Consider the following 21,241-nt stretch of genomic DNA (forward strand, 5'->3'; position numbering starts at 1 on the left):
TTAGGAGTAACTATTTTAACAGTTATTTGTTAAGGTCATATTTTTTATTACAAGGGAGGATTGTAGTATGTTCTTTAATAATACTTCTGTTGCATTTTATCATAGTTCGAAGAAAAAAATCAAACTTAAATAATAAAAAAATATACTTATAAAAGATAAAAATTATTTATTATTTAAAATGTTTAAGTTATTTTATAGTAATAATAATACTTCTAAACATTGAAATTAATTCTAAGTGCATGTGAAATCGTATAACTTCTTGTCATTGTTTAGTAAATAAAATAATCGAAATTCCAAGATGCAATCCCCGTATTTTGTCGCGAAAGCTGCCTTCAATATTTCTCTCAATCTCTTTGCGCATGCGCCAGTCTGTTTTCCCCTTTTCTTCCCCAAATGGAGTGTCCATTTTGCTCGTGCATCCTCACAAATCGTTGCGCTGAAAATGGCTGAACATTGGCGAATTCGTTAGAAAGTATGGATTATTTTTGTGTTATCTGATTGTTTTAAACCAATTGGGAATGAAAAAATGTATGAATAGTAGTTATAAAACAAAACTTGAGATTTAAATCCAGAATGATAACTTCATTATGCATCGGAAATAGCATTTGATTTTACTAAATAAATAGAGCTCATGACTGAGTAATGACATTAATTTACTAGTGATTTTTGCATTACTAATTTATATGTAAGTCGCAAGAACCAAAAGCTTGGATGTGTTAACATTTTTTTTTTGTACTAATAGGTCTTTGTGTATAATGTTTAATTAGCACTCCCAAATGGTAAGCCATTGTCCATTTTTATGTAGTGTATCTCTATCTAAGAATAATGGGTAGTTGTTGGAATAAAGATACATAATTGCTGCACCTAATGTTTTTAGGCGTAGTTTGTTTTTTAAACATATATTGATTATGTAAAGCATTGTCATTGTGTTTTATTAGTCTCTTAAGATCTATAGAGGTTTCTATAATAAATACCTGTATAGAGTTTTATAGAATTATGGCCCAATTTGCTATAGAACACTTCAATAGAATTCTATAAAAAAAACTCTACAGCATTCTATAAGAAGTATATAGAATTCTATAGAACATTTTTTTTATAGAATCCTGTAGGGTTTTCCACTATAGAATTCTATAGAACACGGCCTATAGAAAATTGGGCCATAAGTCTATAAGACTCTATATAGGTATTTCTATAGAATTTGTTTATAGAATTCTATAGACCATTTTCATAAGGGAATAATATTTAGAGGTAACTCAAAGCAGGCGAAGTTTGCACAATAGCCGAATAAAGACAATAAATTAAAGTTTGCTAAAAAAATTACTGTATGACTCACACTCAAGAGAGAATTTTTTGAACTAACATTAATATTTCTGCATAAAACACCTTCTTGTGGAATCTCGTTTATTTTATTATATTTGGAGCTACAATACACTGTCCTCATAGGATGTTAAAAATCTTGTACTACTTTAAAATACACTGCTCGACATTGAAAATGCAACACCAAGAAGGAGTGTTCAGAAATTTATGCAAATTTTAGAGTAGACTTACATTACTGAGTTATGTAAATAATGTGAAATGCGCAGCTCTCCGCCGCACGTGAAGTAAGATATAAGGGAAGGAACTTGCAGAATGGGAAATATTCGTGTCGTTATTTCTGACTGGAGAATTATCGAAGAAATTTTGCTTTTGTCGTGGAGGATACGTGTAACACGAGAGAATGCCAGGCCACCGTCAACGAAGGCACTTCCAGCAGATAGACGATTTTACGAGGGGTATGGTGATCGGACTGAGAAGGGGAGGTTGGTCCGTACGTCAAATCGCAGCTGATATCCACATGGATGCGAGCACGGTGCATCGGCTGTGCCGAAGATGGTTGGAACAACGAAATGTGGCAAGATTGAGGGGTGCAGGGGCAGCCAGAGTGACTTCAGAACGCGTGGATCGACGCATCCACCGACAAGCTGTTGCAGACCCACAAGTCACTTGTTCCTCGATTCTGCAGCAGGTGCAAGATACCCTGAATGTTCCCGTGTCAACCAGAACCATTTCCCGTCGTTTAGCCGCACGTGGTCTGCAATCACAGCGTCCGCTAAGAAGACTGCCATTGACCCCACAACATAGACAGCAACGTTTAGTATGGTGCCGGACTAGAGTAACGTGGATGACAGAATGGCGAAATGTCGTGTTCTCAGATGAATCCCACTTCTGTTTATCCAGTGATAGTCGCCGCATACGTGTGTGGCGTCGACGTGGTGACAGATCTAATCTGGCAGTAACTGTGGAACGTCCCACCGCACGACAACGTGGCATAATGGTTTGGGGCGCAATTGCGTACAATTCCATATCACCTCTTGTTCGTATTCAGGGCACTATGACGGCACAACGATACTTGGATAATGTGCTGCAGCCGCTGGCAATCCCTTACCTTCAAGGGTTACCTAATGTAATTTTTCAGCAAGATAACGCCCGACCACACAGTGCTCGCACTGCCAACATGCTCTCCAAGGCACACAGCTGCTTCCCTGGCCACCATACTCTCCTGACCTGTCACCAATCGATCATGTGTGGGATGTGATTGGACGCCGTTTGCAGACTCTGTCCCTGCCTCGTTCAGAAGACGAACTGTGGCAAATGTTTGAAAGGGAATGGAAAGTCATCCCTCTGGACACCATCCGCACCCTTATTGACTCTATGCTTAGACGTGTTTCTTCGTGTATCGCTGTCCGCGGTGGTCCTACATCCTTACTGAGCCGACGCCGTTCTCGCTCTGTATTCTGCCTATCATTTTGAAATTAAGATCATTTATTATTCCTTGCTGTCTCTGTCTTTTTTCCAAATTTCATCACTTTCTGACCACTGCTTCTTGGTGTTGCATTTTCAATGTCAAGCAGTGTATATTGTTACTTAACTTCTAGTTCACCAACACTTCAGTAAAAGAAATTGAATTGCAAAAGATATGGTATATTTGCTGTACGTGCATTTAGAACCTTAGGATGACATCTTATATACCTTGAAATGCACCATGTAACGAGTTCAATTCAATAGAATTTTAATTGCAGTTTTAAAATATTGATGGAGAAGTAACTAAAATTGCATAACCCTTTTTAGCTATCAAATGTCATACTGTAGTAAGAAATGAATAAAAAAATAATGCTGCTAAGTATCTTGAGCTTATACCCAAAAATGTCAGCACTTCCTACATGAACTACACCGCCAACGCAGTCAATTCCAGCCGAGGAATGCAGTTTCATGCTAATTAGCACTCATCAGCCCGGCATAGGAGTGATTGAACTGGAGGTGGAAAACCTCTTAAGGAAGCCAAGAGTGCCAAACAAACTGGTAGCTAATACACAATTAGCACAGACCGGACGAGTGACCGAAGCAATGGTTCGGTTCAACTCGAAGAACTGTCTGTGCTAATTCTGTATTAGCTACCAGTTGGTTTGGCACTCTTGGTTTCCTTAAGAGGTGTTCCACCTCCAGCTCACTCACTTCCTATGCCGGGCGGCTGATGAGTGCTAATCAACACGAAAGTGCAGTCCTCGGTTGGAATTGACTGACCTACCGGTGTAGTTCATGTATTTCTGCCTCAGCCCTGGCTATAGGGAGGTAACTTACTGAATACTTCCTACATGTTCAGCTTCATTATTTGAAAGGATGAGGTTTCCCTGATATATATTTTATCATGCAAAATATGGGATATCAAGCAAATCTGGAAGCTTCGGGAGTATTATCATGAAGTAATAAACATATTAAAGGTATTCCAGTTGCTAAATATCTTGTCGAAATGGAATAATAAAAAAGAGTAATGAGAAAATAACACACATTAAAGATCGATTGCAATTCTTGATACAGGTAATCGAAAAACAGTGCTTTTACACCGAAAGCAAATAAAAGTTTGAAGGTATCAGCACAAGCACATTCTTAGTTATGAATATTGCTGCATTTTAATTTTCAACCCACCAAGTTCTAGAGATTTCAATGAGATAAAACTATTATTATCCTAGCATGAGTTTTGCTTCCTTTTGCATCTGAATCGATTATTTCAAAAAGGACATATAAGTCCAACTAGTGCAACTTTCCAGGAATCAATAAAAAGTGATTATTTCATTCAGAAGTGATCTAAATTCAACGAAACTTTTTATGACTAATCTGGCCACAAGTAGGATCATTACCTCACCTTATAAATTACGTTTCATTTCGTCACAGAAATTAATTTATTATTATTTTTTTTTTAATTTGGACTTATGCCCTTTCTGCAAAAAATATACTGAAAGACTAGTTTAGAGTGATGAAAATGTAAATCAAATGAAACAGATTTGTTTCAAACTGATTTATGATAGTAAAAAATGATATGACTAAGTAACAAAAATAATTGGTATTAAGAAAATATTAATCTTTAGAAAATACATCGTGTATTTTCTTATTTCTCTCGTCTTGTTTTAGTGAAATAATAAAGTCTGGTGTAAAAAAAAAAAAAAAAAAAAAAAAAAAAAAAAACCAACAAACTGAGATAAAAAGCAGAAGTTTTACATGAGTACAAAACTATATTCATTCATATTCATCAAATACATCCTCCATGGAAATCTTTTTTTCTATCCTTCTCTTGTCTAACTTTGTGCACAAAGTTCGATGTACATATGATTATTAGTATTACTATGTTCAAAATTCCATTGAATAATCATCGTGATATTTGTTATTTCTTCCAACAATATGAAAATTTTCCCTTTATGCTCAATATTGGCAAAGGTAGTTCAGTCGACAAGCGTTACTTTGCAATATTCTCTTGAAAACAGTTTATAAAATAGCTAGCCTATATATATATACAGACGTTGTCCGCACTAATAAGAAAAACCTCCCAAAGGAGTTTTTTTTTAAATCAAAAAAGCCCTTTCATATGCATAAACTACCGTATTTGAATTGGCATTAATATTAAAACCAATGCCTCTGGGGGTGTTTTCACCCCCAAAACCCCCCATTCGCTGCGCCAATAGTTGACCGAGCAGATACTTTGTAATTACTGATCTTTATAAATCAAAAGCATTGTGTTTTGAAAGAAGAGTACAAAATTTTACCATAGAAATAAAAGCACGCTTGCCAGCCAGCCAAATCCGTCAGGAACCCTGATAAAGGCATACCCACTACCGCTCCGGCATAAGAACCTAGGAGGGAAAAATAAATAAATAAATCATTTATTTAGGCAAAATGACAAGAGATGGCGACACAAGTTATCATTGCACTTCAGGCCTTCGAGTTGTAAAGTGGAAAGGGTTGAAAAGGGGGGGGGGGGGGCTATGGCTCATATTGGGCCATCAAAAATGGGGGGGGGGGGGTATTTTTTATTTTTTTATTAAAATTCCTTTATTGATTTGTTTTTCATTTAAATTAATTATTTTTTTTATTCTGTTTATATTTTATTTCATTTATTTATTTAGTGTGTGTGTGTGTATGTCATTGGCGTAACACAGAACATTTCTTTAAAAAAATGCTAATAATAATAATTAAAACTAAATAAATAAATAAAATATTTTAATAAGTAAAATAAAAAGAGGGAGCTAAAAAATAAAAAAAAAGGAAAGAGGGTTGAGACAAATGGGGGGAGGGGGTGTCTGCGCCATTGAACTTGGGGGGATGGGCTCCCCTGGAGTGGGAGGTTATAAATTAGCGTTTATGTAAAAAATGTATCCCGACATTGTGACACAAGTAATTTTGTTGAATAATGATTTTTTTTTTAAATTTATCTGAACATATTTTATGTCATTCAAAAGCGTATAGTTGTGTCGCAAAAAGAAAAAAAAAAAACCCTTGTATTCAAAAAAAAAAAAAATAATAATAATAAATAAATAATAATAGAAATAGCAAAACACAATGCGTGTGCGTGCCAATCGCGTGTTCTCAACAAGTGCAATTCCAGTTTTACAAAAGTAAATTTTGCATATTTAATCTGAAATTAATGTAACTTACATGAAATTAAATTCAATTCCTCCCACAGCTATTAACGCCGGTCATATTCAAACACAATTGCAATAATGGAAAACATAAAACTGTTTTCAACTTGTCAAGAACTCGTCATTAAATGTTTTCCTGGGGGGGTTAGATGGGAAAAGGGGGGGGGGGGGGGGGTGAAAACAATTTTTTTTTTCAGAAAAGGACCTGCATACAGCCAATAATTTTGATTCACTGCAACTTTTGGGATTTGGTAGATTTTATAGAGATTGTATTGGGGCATACATTTATCATGAAGCAGGACCCCATTTAATTTCGCTAGATTGTTTTCTCTGAGTGGTACAATTAAATGAGATTATTTTAGGTACCCCCATTTTGGAAAACCAGTGTGTCTCCATGCAGAAATATGTGAATATTGTTTTCGCTATAGAACCCGGAGAAATGATTGTATCTTGATTATATTCAAAGGAATAAGTGCGGAACATGGTGGTACAGAGTGGTACATAGTTACTCTGATGTGGTAACGTTTGTGAATGACTTGCTGAAATTACATGGCTAAGCAGATCTAACAGTCAATCAAAAGTAGGCTTGTCAGATTTCTGAAATGTTCAACCGGGACACCGGAATGCTCCCCCCCCCCCCCCCGTCGCCAGTATTCAAAGGTGTACACACCCCTGGCTGATTTTTGGAGTTTTATAGGACAGTATAATTATTTCAATGCTATGAATAAAAGGTTACTAACTATAAACCTAAAAAGGGGTAGTAAAAAATGACAAAAGCAGATAAAATTTGAACATTTCACTTAGCAGATGTAAATTTTTACAATTTATTTCAGTTATAATGTATCGTTATAATCATCAGGTAATTCAGTTAATTCAGGTAATTCAGTTATAATGTATCAGTTATAATGTATCGTTATTTCATTCCACTTTGAATGAGGAATAAAAAATTGAACAATATTTAGATGTACTTTTCATATTATAGGACTTTTATTAGTCTTTCTTGGTTTTAATCCTGTTGTAAAAATCTTCACAAGCTAATCCGGTATTAACTTTACAAGTCAATGATACAAATGATAAAGTAATTATCCTAAATAATCATTCAGTTAACTATTTTTTGAACTTTTTGGTCACTTGTAATCAAACTTATCGTTTTTCGGGACGTGAAGTAAACCGGCCGGGACACCGGGATTTTGTCTGAGAGCCGGGACGTCTGGCAAGCCTACGTCAAAAGTCGGTTTGCGAAATGAATTTCAATCACGCAATAGCTCTCAATTTCACGAAAATGAGAGGAAAAAAAAACATAACAGAAAGAATTAAAATGGCTAAAATCATCGTGGCTAAAACAGATCCAACAGCTACATAGACCATCTTATTTTATATATTTATGTATTTAATGGCTTAGTTTATTTGTTTATTGGATTCATTTTTGAGCAATCACGATTGCTTATTGTTCTCACTTGACTGTTTTGATGTCCTCTGATTTTATTTTCCCACCGCCACCCTCCGCACCATCACTGGCGACGGGCTCCTCACGATGCTGCTCCTATAGCGAAAGGGTTGCATCCATGTCCTACACACACGCGCATACATACACAACTACACACACACACGCACACATACACACACAAACACCTACAGTCAGGTCCGTACCTGGGTCCACGGTGTCTAGAGTCGTAAGTGGTTTAGTTCTCGTTCCCTTACGGGTAAGGGGGCCCCGGCCGAAAGGTCAGTTCTCTGGAAGCCCCAGATGGCATAGCAGAGCGGGGTTCCCTGTTTCGTACACCTACACACATACACAAACATACACACACAATTACATACAGACACCTACACATGCACACACACACACAAACACATACACACACACATACAAACTACCCACACATTCATGCCTGCACACAGACACAAACACATATGCCTACACACACATACCCCCGCCCCCCACATACACACACATTCATACACACAACTACTCACACACGTATGCCTGCACACAGACACAAACACACATGCCTACACACACATACACATACTCCTACACACAGCACACATACCCCCCCCCACACACACAAACACACACGCCTACATACACACACTCGTGATTGCGAAAAACATAATTTGAATTCAAGATGTCAAAATTCAAATTAATTTTTTTTTTCTTTTAATCTAACTGCCATTCGTATTGAATGGATTGCTTTATTTAAAAACTAAATATTAATTTTTAAATTTCGTCAATATCGATTTTGGTAATATTTGACGAGCAAAAAAGCGGTATGTTGTTTTGAATTTTGAAAATGAGCAGTGACATACCTGTAACGGAAAAGTGTTCCCCTTATCCGAGCTTTTGCTTGCTTTCGCAGTTTATACAAAAGTACAAATTCTTTACAGTTGAAATTTATCCTTTCTTACTTTGAAAGGATTTATGTGTTACGATACATTCATAATTTGTGCTTTAAGAGTATTTTTAAATAGCTTTTCTTTTTTAAATCTTATTTAATTAAAGAACTAAAGCAGTGAAAAGCAAAGGAAGGCAATTTCCAGCATTAAAAATTTGGAGATGACTCGGAAAAATGGCGGAATAACCTTTGCTCTGATTTGGGGTTAGAGATAGTAGGGGAACATGGGGCAAAGTGAACTAGCGGGGCAAAGTGAAAAGGTGAAATATTTACTCTGCTTTTAGCTCCACCTATCGGGTATTATTTTAACTACGTGGTACTATACGTAGTCTATTCCAGTCAGAAAAAAAATACCGCCGAAGATTAAAGCATTTGGTAATACAGGCAATAAAAAAAAATGATACTCATAATGTAATATTTTGTTGTAAGTCAAAAATTATTTTTGTTACTATAAAAGGATAAAGTTCTTGTTATTAACATTTTAAGTATTAACTGAGACCTCCTTATATTTAAGGCAGTACTGATTTAGTTAATATTAAGCTTATTTGTAATTTTAAATAAATTGTACAGGGTTGTCCAAATTAAAGCTCCCCAACTCAGAGGCCTGTGCAGGATGTTCTATGGGTCATAATGTGATCAAATTTTGGAAACAGACAATTCAGATCATGCGCTCGTGATTTATTTAAAAAAAAAAATAGTATCTGAAGTTGCCGATAGGTGGCGTTGCAGATCAACAAGACATTCTATAGATGTTCTATATGTCTGCCGTGGTTCTCCACAACTTTTTCCATCCGTAAAGCAGTGTGTTCCACAGCGGAACGCGATAAGTGCACATTAATACCACGCACATTCTGAATAATTTCTGATCTGCCAAGGTTGCTGGATTTTCTCGGTAGACTTGATCTTTTAAAAATCCCCATAACCAAAAGTCGCATGGGGTGAGATCAGGCGAGCGAGGGGGCCAAGCTGTTGGGAAACAGCGGCTGATCACACGTGCATCAGTGAAAGTTGCCCGTAACACCTGTTGAACGCCCAGAAGAATATGGGGAGGTGCACCATCCTGCATAAATATCGTGTCCTGGACGTGGCCACGTTGTTGCAGTTTAGGAATCACAAACGTTGTCAACATGTCCTGATATCGTCTTCCTGTGACAGAGCAGGTTTCGAATCCTCTAGGAGTCACCTCTTCAAAAAAATAAGGCCCAATGATGAATGTTGCAATGAAACCGCACCATACCGTAACCTTTGCAGGGTGCAAGGGCACTTGATGAATTGCTCGCGAGTTTTCACTTGCCCAAATGCGGCAGTTGTGCGCATTCACTTGACCATTCAGGTGAAAATGGGCCTCATCCGTCCAAAGGATATTCCACGGCCAAGCAGCATCGACTTCCATTCTGGCAAGGAACTGCAGCGCAAATGTTTCCCGAACCACAAGGTCCCCGTCCGACAGCTGATGAAGACTATGGATTTTGTAAGGAAAATAGCCTAGGATTCGACGCATCACACGCCAGAAGGTCGTATAGGGCATATCCACAGCACGAGAAACACGTGGCACACTGACAACACCATGTGGCGATTGTCTAGTGGTATCCACGACCGCCAAAGCAACGTCTTCTACGCGTGCAGAATTCACAGCATGGTGTCCTCTACCTCGCAAAATTCCCAGTTGTCCAGATCTTTCGAACTTCCTCATCATCTCTCTTAAAGCGCGTGGTGACATCGGTCCTCGGCGCATGTTCTTCAGCCGAAGGAATGCTCTTAAAGCAGCACATGAGTTCTCGTCATTCTGGTAAAAAAAGTTTGACCAATAGAGCTTTGTCTTTCAAAGTCACCATTGTGTACCAGCGAGGTTGAAAATAACTGCCTTCGCAGCGCCTGTCTTCCACCTTCCACTTTTGTAGGGCTCATCTTTTGCATACGTTGCACAGAAGCTTTATTTCTGCAAATCACGTTGTTGAAATATGCAAATTTCCCCAATTACTTGTGTTACAGCGCCATCTATCGGCAACTTTTTGTACTTTTTTTTTTTTTTAATAAATCACGAGCGCATGATCTGAAGTGTCTGTTTCCAAAATTTCATCACATTATGACCCATAGAACATCCTGCACAGGCCTCTGAGTTGGGGAACTTTAATTTGGACAACCCTGTACATTTAGTTAAGTACATACGGGGCAAAGTGGATGGGGTAAAGTGAAATAGTTTGTTTCATTTACTCACTCAATCATTTAATATAAATCACTTACGTTTTCATTTATTAATTAATTCATTTACATTCCTTCATTTAGTAATTCACTTATTTATTCATTCATTCACTTATTTTCTTATTCATTCATTCTTTCACTCGCTCATTTATTTTTCTTCATATTTTAATTGATTTATTCATTTATTTGTTTATTGTTTCATTATATTTTCATTTATTCATTCAACCTTTAATTTACTGATTATTTTGATCAAAAAAAAACGCTTTATAATCGAATAGAAAATATTTCATTAGAAAAGTATTTTATTTTTCACTTTGCAACACGAAAAAAAAAAGTGAAAAATTTCCACTTTTTTTTAAGGCTCAAATTTACTGCCAAAAGTAAAAAAATACTGTTTCAACGCAAGTTTTATTATAAAATATAATGTTTTTTCTTTATGTACTGTAATTTTCAAAACATATTTCCGATTTTTTCATTTTGAAAAAACTCTCTCATCTTAACCATTTCACTTTGCCTCACATTCCCCTACTAGTGGCAGAGCTATAATTTTGGAACGCGACACTCCCGAAACATTTGGTTCATTATTATATTAAACGAGCTGATGTGTGCATCACATGACTTCCTTTTACTCCAATTTAATGTCATTTCCCCATTATTGGCAATTTTAATGTGATTCAAAAGTTTACTCTCTAAATATCACCAACAGTGGCCAATTTAAAACCAAATTTAAAAAAAAAGTCGCCAAATTTGTCGCCAACTTGGCGATAAAACTTGGCGACCAAAAGACTGGCGATATATCGCCGTGTCCGACAAATTATAACACCACTTGAGTTTACATCGAAATTAACAATGATTTCCGCCCAAAAAGGGGCAAAGACCCCTTTAGAAACACCCGAATGCAACCAAAAGGGGAGGTGCACAACTAGACCCCACTAGGTGTCTATGTACCAAATTTCAACTTTCTAGGACATACCGTTCTTGAGTTATGCGACATACATACACACACGCACACACGCACATACATACGTACATACAGACGTCACGAGAAAACTCGTTGTAATTAACTCGGGAAAAGTCAAAATGGATATTTCGGGCGTCTATACGTTCTTAGGCTCTTATCCATGTGTGATCGAGTCGAAAAAAAAACTCAACATTTATTTGGGGATGAGCAAAATGGAAATTAAGGCCGATTTTTGAGTGAAATTTTTTTCGCGAATACAATACTTCCATTTTTCTAAAAGGAAGTAAAAAAGAGCGAGCTCAATGAAAATTAGTTCCAAAACACTTCTTTTTAAAATTTAATATCTACCTTTTGAATTAAAATGGGCATAAATAATCAAAACTGGCATTTTTGACTAAGCAAATATTCCTGAAGCATGATAACTGCCGTATAAAAAGAGATGCGTTCCTACCAAATAATTTTTTTACAACTACAGCACTCACAAGTAACCCTGATAGGTGCTGCTATATAGCACGATTTAGAAAAAAATTAAAATGAAAACCTATCTAATGTCTGAGCATTAAACTCATTTACTCCACACTTTAAAAAGTCGATCATTTACGGCTCTTTACTTTTTACTGCCTCAAATAATGTCAGTTAGAACTCTTCGAGGGGAAACGGTGCTATCTCAACGATTTAGAAAAAAAAAAATGAAAATGGAAACTTACCTAAAGTCTGAACCTTAAACGCTTTTTTTACTCCACACTTTAAAAAGTCGATCACTTACAGCTCTTTGCTTTTCACTGCCTCAAATAATGTCAGTTAGAACTCTTCGAGGGGGAACGGTGCTATCTCAACGATTTAGAAAAAAATGAAAATGAAAACCTACCTAAAGTCTGAACCTTAAACGCTTTTACTCCACACTTTAAAAAGTCGATCACTTACAGCTCTTTGCTTTTCACTGCCTCAAATAATGTCAGTTAGAGCTCTTTGAGGGGGAACGGTGCTATCTCAACGATTTAGAAAAAAATGAAAATGAAAACCTACCTAAAGTCTGAACCTTAAACGCTTTTACTCCACTCTTTAAAAAGTCGATCACTTACAGCTCTTTGCTTTTCACTGCCTCAAATAATGTCAGTTAGAACTCTTTGAGGGGGAACGGTGCTATCTCAACGATTTAGAAAAAAATGAAAATGAAAACCTACCTAAAGTCTGAACCTTAAACGCTTTTACTCCACACTTTAAAAAGTCGATCACTTACAGCTCTTTGCTTTTCACTGCCTCAAATAATGTCAGTTAGAACTCTTTGAGGGGGAACGGTGCTATCTCAACGATTTAGAAAAAAATGAAAATGAAAACCTACCTAAAGTCTGAACCTTAAACGCTTTTACTCCACTCTTTAAAAAGTCGATCACTTACAGCTCTTTGCTTTTCACTGCCTCAAATAATGTCAGTTAGAACTCTTCGAGGGGGAACGGTGCTATCTCAACGATTTAGAAAAAAATGAAAATGAAAACCTACCTAAAGTCTGAACCTTAAACGCTTTTTTTACTCCACACTTTAAAAAGTCGATCACTTACAGCTCTTTGCTTTTCACTGCCTCAAATAATGTCAGTTAGAACTCTTCGAGGGGAACGGTGCTATATCAATATGTATCAGGCAAAAAATTACAAATTTCATGCATGCACACATTCATTTATTTCTGACAAGTAATTTTTCACCCCCAAAATTGGGAATTTATGTGATTGGGCCTAAGTTGGAATAAAAAAGAAGTACTCATCGAATTATTTTCGAACTGGTCTGCAAACTTTTCCGGCGCTGAAAGTAAGATACTGCGACAATTTCAGCAAAATCGACCGGGTAGTTCTCGAGTTTTGCGCGTTTAACAAACAGACGCTTTTTGGAGACTTCATTTCATACTATGTAGGAGGACCAGGGGAGGGAGGGGGCAATGTCCTTCTGCTTCATTTTTAATCAGTTAATTGAAATTGAAGTTACTGTTATCCTCTTTAAACTTTTTTTAAATTGATATATTTTTTTGCGAGACATCAATATATCTTCATGCTTTAGTTGATAGTTTTTCTTTTAGCTTTTGTTTCTTTTTTACTTTCTTCTATATCTAATATATAGAAGAAAGTATTGGATTCGTGCAAATTTTCGAATTTCGAATTTTGACGGATTCGAACGTTTTGAGGTGTGCTGAGTCCATTTCGACTATTTTTGGAAAATGTGTGTCTGTCTGTGTGTATGTGTGTGTATGTGTATGTGTGTGTGTCACGTCTGTGTGTGACCATTTTTTTGTGGCCGCTCTACAGCAAAAACTACCACATGAAATCGAACGAAATTTGGTACACATATGTGCCCCTATGTGTACCAAATTTTTTGTTAACAAATAAAATATTTATAATTAATTCAAGCAAGGCTTTTAAAATAACTTTCAATTTTCGCTCTTTGCTTTGCTTTTGCAATAATTCAGACATTGGGATGGTCGTCTAGTTTTTGCATGTGTAATTTTGTTTTTGTTGGGAATATTGCATATTGTCAAGCATGGGGAGGGATCAGAAGAAAAAAAAAGAAAAATATAGAAGAAAGTTTCGTGATGGCCACAACATACTAGTTTTTTTTTTAGTTTTACGAGAAAATAGGCTTAAAATAAGAAAAGAAAACTTTTCAAAATAGCTACATATCTGAGGAAACTTTACGATATTTCAGTAACATTGAAAGAAAAGAATTGAGTGAATGGTTACTGATTCCTTAACAATTGCTTGTATTCTGCAGCCGACATGCCGACACTGCCACCATTTTGGATCAGAGGGCAAGTTTGCGTGATTGTCTTTTCTGGCATGATATCTCTTTTTTGGCGATGTTTCAGTGAGCAATTATCAGCGAAAATGTTAATAATATAAAAATTGCGATTGATATCTGCTGTTAATTTTTTTTACACAGCAATTAGATTTTTTAAAAAACATAATCGCGCTGCAGATCCCGGAGTCCAAGAATCCCGCCCAGCCCACTTTTCCGCACCACAATGCCTGACCAAGTTAAATCCAAAAATGGCGATTTTCAGCTTATTACTGCATTGTGTGTGAAATCCTAATATGCATTGAGCCATAACAACGCAATTATTGAAACATTCATTATTATACACCAGTGTTCAATTTGAGCAAGTCTCAATCTCTGTACGCACCAAATTAACTTTTTTACGCTATTCTGAAAAGTAGTGATAGTATAACTCACGTTAGTCAGCCATTCAGGTACAGACTTTGAAAACAACATTTAAGCGAAATCCAATATGGCGAACACATAAATTTCCTTTTGCATTTAAACGCTCTTAAATTTGGCGAGATCTGTTAATGTCCGGAAACTTCGCTCTGGTAAATCTAGCTCTTCAAATATAAAACATCCAGCCCAAAATGCTTGATGTGTCGCTTCATCATACACATTGACCTCTATGTAACCATTCGATTCATTGTGACTAAAGGTCGTCCTCTAATGATGTCACGCTTTGTGTGGTGGTTCGTAAAATTGTTAGTTTGTTACAAGGGAGTAACAATACGTATGACAGCATACACTTTGGATGAAATAAGAATATTTTTTGTTATAATATGTTTGATACATTTAATGCATGTGACACTACTCTTCAGGGTCCCTCGTACCTACCACAACAAGTGGCTTATTCGGTTTAATGGGATCCTGAAGACAGCTCCGTTTCGAAAACCCTCTGATCCAGTACCCTCAAAATGATTTGGGAGGATAACTTTGTGACCACGACAGATTTAACGTGGACCAGTCACCTTTAGGAAGATGGAAGATCTTCGATCGGCTGGCATAGAATCCGGGACTCTCCAATCATGATTGAAACGCCTTACCGACCAGGCCACCAGTCTAGCGTGACATGTGACAAGGGAAAGGGAGTAGGGAAGTGTGACACATTCGGACAAAAGGGAGAATGGAGGCAAAATATGTTAAAAAGCAGCGTGACGTCGTTTATGGATAGCCCCTTACGAAGAAAACAAAGCAATAAAGAGGCAAAACAGTACCGCAGAACGCCAGCGTGGCCAGCCGACTTCTCTCCATAGGCGGGGCCCAGTAACGCCACATCCCGTGACAGGCCGGATACGTCACTCCCTGTGGAAATAAACAAAGAGAACTGAGATTAATGTGGGGAAACCCCTTGACGCTGGATATAGATATATTTAATGATCGGAAGGGAAAAGAGTTTTGGAAAATGTTTGCTCTTGGGGAAAGATCTTCACATATCGCTGATGGCTAAGCAAGTCTGTCCCACCGATGTTAGTCGTTATTACGATAAATAATCGTTTTCTTCATACACTCCCGTTGCCTTAAGGAAGATAATTACAAAAAAGAAATTGTCTTTTTTAGGACACTGCTTTCAATATTTTATTTCTCTTAATGCAATGTTTTTTTCTTCTATTTCTAGTGGCCAAAAGCAAAAGCAAAATACAACCAAGAACAAAGTAAAAAAAAAAAAAAAAAAAAACTCAAAGAGAATGGGGTCGTTTCCAAAATTTTAAAAGTTTTTTTTTTTTTTTTTGAAAGATCATGCTTAAAAACATAGGATCTGACCATTTTTAAATAATTTTTTTAAGTTTAATATTTTTTAAAAATTACTTAAATCGGCGCGCTTTCATTGTTTATGCTTCTGTCCGATGACATCACAAATGATGAAATGCCATTCAGCGTTGCCACCCACAGAGCAAAACATTTAATTCGCATCTTTACTCACGTGTATTGGCAACGATATGGTTGATAGCAAGCGTCGTTGCTTGATTATTATAACGTGGAAATATGGAAGAAAGATGCGCCAAAGAGCATCATTTGTGACTTCATCAAGACTACGCTTGTTTGAAAAATGGGACATCTTAAAATATTAATTAAAAAATTAACTGCTGGGAAAATGAAAGTATTTTCTGGGTCCATGTATTTTTTTGCTTAATCTATCAATTTCAGTGACAAAAAGTACTGCTTTTGACTGAAGGAAACAACCCCATTCAGAAATGAATACAATTTGACCAAGACGCTCTTTGGAATGCCAATACCGCGCGGTTTTGGAGCCATAGCCAAGGAGTGCACTACAGCGCTGACGATGAACTCTGTTCATGGCCAACTGGGTGAGTAAATATTCCGTTGAAATTTTGCAAAATACCCCGGGGAAGGCCTCCAAACTCGTCCTCCTAACATCGTCAACGACTGTTTGAAATATCCGTTTTGAAACTTCAATTTCAAAAAATCTCCGGGAATGAGATTCAAACCCCATTACTTTCCTCAATTTTGTCAAAAATGGCCTATACTTGAGTTTTAGAACATTAATATGGAAAAACTGTCGGTGGAGGGTCCTTCAAGGGAGAAGCGATCTCCCCCATCGCCCCTCCCTTATATGTGTCCTTGCTGTTTAGGTCAAAGAGAAATTCAAATAATACCATTCCTCCCATGGGCGATGGTACACCATACACAGTGTTTGATGGGTATGTTGACCATCCGCGGACTTTTCCTTTTGCGGATGGATCTTCTTTTCCTTCTTGCTAATAATTCTGATCTCATTAGATTTATGAGTCCTCAAAACTTCAATACAAATATTTTTAGTAGATCCTTTCTCTTTAAGCTACCACTACTATACACTGTAAAAACGATTCAGAAACGTTCCTGGAAAATAATAGGCAGCTGATGTGCCCAATTTCAGCCAGTAACATATCTTGCAAAAACCAGGAACGTTTTCTGATAAAAGTCAGTAACCTTTCTGAAATTATTCTTGAAACTTTCTGAATTATTTTAAAATCTCCCCTGTGCCTCTCCTCTTTAAAGCCAATCATGTCTCGGGAACCTTCTAGAAAAGTTAAGTAGGTTTAATGTTATTTAGAGCCCCTTGAAAAAGACAGGCTGACTTATCCGACATTTTGGTTCCAAGACAGAATTGGATCCAACCTCGTTTCTAGTATTTATAAATACGTCATAATATTCGCTGGTTGCTAAGTCGTAAAATAATTGATGATAAGTTGAGTAAAATGTCACTTTAGGTAAATTTTGAAAGATAACTTCGTTTACAAATTCAGCTAAAATGTATCGGGAAATGTTTACGGTAATAAACCTCATTTTCATACCTTATTTGTTTTTAATTTGTATTAATTAAATTGTATTCATCCACAGAATAAAATAATCAAACATCAATCGGGCAACACACCTAAAGTTTGGACACCAGTTTTCTGCAATGAGGCTTTTGTACAAATGTTTATTTTTTTCGCCCGATAATTTTGGAACCAAAATGTCGGATAAGTCAGCTCCCCTTATATAGGAGCCTTAATGTTATTGACTAGAGTTTTCCTGATTCACCAAGAAAGCTCCAGAAGCATTAGAGCAACCAAGCATAGTCTTACCTGCAACTGACCAGTGCAGTGACTAGCTTGTTCCTTTTGGGAATTTAGTCAATCCGGACAGGTCGTACTCAAGGTAAATCCGATACAGTTAATAAACACTCTCAGTCAATTTTTAAACTGGTAGCAAAAAATAGTTTTCAGACCAGTTGAAAGTCTGCCTTCGTGTATCTTTTAGCGATTCAGGAAACTTTTTGGCGAAGATACTGGATTTTATGGGGAAATAGGTGAAAACCTCTGAAATCCCGAAACGTTGCACGGAAATAACCAGTAAAGTTTAGGAATTTTTTTACAGTGTACTAAGAAAATGTTGTGATGTGGCCTCGTTCACTTGGTTCAAGCTGGAAAAAACTTAATCCCAGCTCATGAATGGCCAGGGATTGACCCAACCAGAGCAGTCTGGTCACTCCTGTTACTAAACCACCAATGGCAATACCAGGACCAGAACAACGATAAAGCATGGTGGAACCTACACTGTAAAAACGATCCAGAAACGTTCCTGGAAAATAATAGGCAGCTGATGTGCCCAGTTTAAACCAGTAACATATCGTACAAAAACCAGGAACGTTTTCCGATAAAAGTGAGTAAACTTCCTGAAATACTGGGAAATCTCCCCTAGCCAGCCGTGAACCTTCTACAAAAATTGAATAGGTTTAATATATTTGATTAGAACCTTCCTGATTTACCAAGAAAGCTGCGCGAATAATTGCAAGCAAGAATCAAACATATTCCTTGCCTGCAATTCCAGCCTCGCAAAGCTGCAACTATCCAGTGACTTATTTGCTCCCATTGGGAGCTTAGTCAACCCAGACGGTCCGTAATTAAACGATAGCCGATATACTTAATAAACACGCTCAGTCAACCTTTAAACTGGTAGTAAAAAACATTTTTCACACCAGTGAAAAATCTGCATTCGTGCATATTTTAGCACTTCAGGAAACTTTTTTGCTAAGATACTTGATTTTGCGGGGAAATAGGTGAAAACCTCTGAAATCCCGAAACGTTCCACGGAAATAAATAGTAACGTTTAGGAATTTTTTTACTGTGTAAGGCTTCGCGCTAAAAGGAAGGTGTTAAGAGAAGAGTATCACGATACCATGAATGTGTCCCTTGTAGTTTCCAAGAATTGCTTGTAGAATTCCGAATAAGGGTCTTTTTTTTCTGAGTAAACATCGGGTTTGGTCAAAGGCTCTACATAAACCCGAGGCAAGGGAGTACCCTCCTGTGTAAGTCTGCCAGCAATATCGTATTATTTAAGATTAACATGTGATGCCACCCATAGTATGTAAGTGTGGAGACAAAAGAATAGGAAGACAACTTTATCATTATCTGACGGATCTGAAACTGTTTTGCTCATCTTAATGATATACCTTAGATAGTTAATGAATTAACAGCCCTGATCATGTGGCTGTTCAACAATTTGACCAGACAAAAATTAAACGAATTTAATAGCAATGGACAGTTGAAGGGAAAGTGCAGACCACAAGAGTATTATGATATGAGCTTTCAACTTTACTCAAAACAAATGAATGCCGTTTCCCATTCGAAAAAATAATGAAAGGAAAATATTTATGTTCCTATGAAATCATGTATAGTACCCGAAAGGGGGTAAAAAGAGATTATTCCAAAGCAGAATATTCCAGTTTTACACGACAGAGCAAGACCGAAACAGAGATACTACTCAAAGAGAAGCCTATCACATTATCATTCTCTTCCAGAGCGAAAAAGTGCAAATGGACGGACAGGGAAGGAGGGGGGCTCCATCGCGTGTTATTAGGAGAGAGAATGGAGGTGGGGGGAATCCCCCCCCGGAAGTGAGAGAAGAGAGTAATCGTATTCAAGTCGGAAGGAAGTCCCATAAGCTCGTTTGATGACTGTGTCTACGAGCGATGGCCGGGAAGAGATTGGGAGATCTTTTCTTCGCATGGGATGTCATTGAGGGATGGGACGGGAGTGGAAGATGAGAGTTCTGGTGGAAACGATTGCCCCTTATTTTTGCTATTAATTCTACAAGGTGTTTATAAAGTCTTGCACTGGGAAAATAAATTTATTTATAAGAAATATTTACACTGTAAAAGCGATTCAGAAAAGTTCCCTGGGAAATAACGGGCAGCTAATGTGCCCAATTTCTGCCAGTATGATATCTTGCAAAATCCAGGAACGTTTTCCACTAAAATTCAGTAACCTTCCTGATATTATCCTGGAAGCCTCCTGAAAAATTCAGAAATCTTTCCATCAAAAGCCAGTCGTGTCTTTGGAAAATTAGTGTAAATTTAAGAAAGTATAATATAATAGCTTGGCATCTTCATGACTTATCAAGGAAGTTCCAAGAGCATTTTTGCAAACACGGCCAAAGCAAACCCAGATTTGCAAGTAAGTAACGAGAATTTTACTCAACTGCAATAGGGAAGTTTTCGATTTTTCAATTTCATTTTTATATGATAGAGTAATATGTATGAACATCACAGGTGAAAAAAATTTTGCAATACGATAAATAGATTTTTTTTTAATTAATTTTTAAAGTTCAAGCGATTGTGACGTCAAATGGCACAGGAAATGACGTCATGCGCTCTTCCGCCTCTCTTAGCTGACAAGGAGAAGCCGAAGGAAGTGCAGTTGACTTCGTTTAAGACAGACTTTCTAGAACATTAAACCTCTCATCCTCTCTAAAATATTCGAATACCATAATTGATGTTACTTGAGGAAGATTATTAGATTGCGCTTTAACGAATCCAGCCTCCATAGTGTGTTTTCAAAAGGATTATTGAATTTCTAAAAAATAAAAATATCAGCGCGCTCAAAATGTCCGTATGGGTAACAAGGGATCTTCGGCGGAAGTAAGGCTCCTATATAAGGGGAGCTGACTTATCCGACATTTTGGTTCCAAAATTGTTGGGCGAAAAAAATAGTATTTGTACAAAAGCCTAATTGCAGAAAACTGGTGTCCAAGCTTTCGATGTGTTCCCTGATGTATGCTTGATTATTTTATTCTGCAGATGAAGGCGATTTAATTAATACAAATTAAAAACAAATAAGGTGTGAAAATAAAGTTTATTACAGTAAACATTTCCCGATACATTTTTGTTGAATTTTTGACCTAAGTTATCTTTCTAGATCACCTTAAGTGACGTTTTACTCAACTTAACATCAATTGTTTTACGACATAGCAACCAACGAATATTATAACGTATTTATAAACACTAGAGACAAGGTTGGATCCAATTTTGTCTTGGAACTAAAATGCCGGATAAGTCAGCCTGTCCTATTTAAGGAGCTCTAGGCGGAAGGCTGCCCACTAGTGCCCTGTGACGTAAGCTCGTGACGTTTCAGAAGAGCGCACTTTTGCGCATGGATTTTTAAAAATTC

At 37.0% G+C, this 21,241-nt stretch overlaps 1 protein-coding gene across 1 annotated transcript in view; it reads right to left on the reverse strand.

Annotated features, from left to right (window-relative positions):
- The window catches only part of LOC129229229 (vesicular glutamate transporter 1-like), a 109,204-nt gene that overhangs the window by 29,032 nt on the left and 58,931 nt on the right, over window positions 1–21,241 (reverse strand). The window contains 2 exon segments of the mRNA XM_054863490.1: window positions 5,076–5,162; window positions 15,527–15,614. Of these exon segments, the coding sequence (XP_054719465.1) occupies window positions 5,076–5,162; window positions 15,527–15,614 (175 nt within the window).

This window comes from Uloborus diversus, chromosome 9 (assembly GCF_026930045.1).
Source record: "Uloborus diversus isolate 005 chromosome 9, Udiv.v.3.1, whole genome shotgun sequence".
NCBI lineage: Eukaryota > Metazoa > Arthropoda > Arachnida > Araneae > Uloboridae > Uloborus > Uloborus diversus.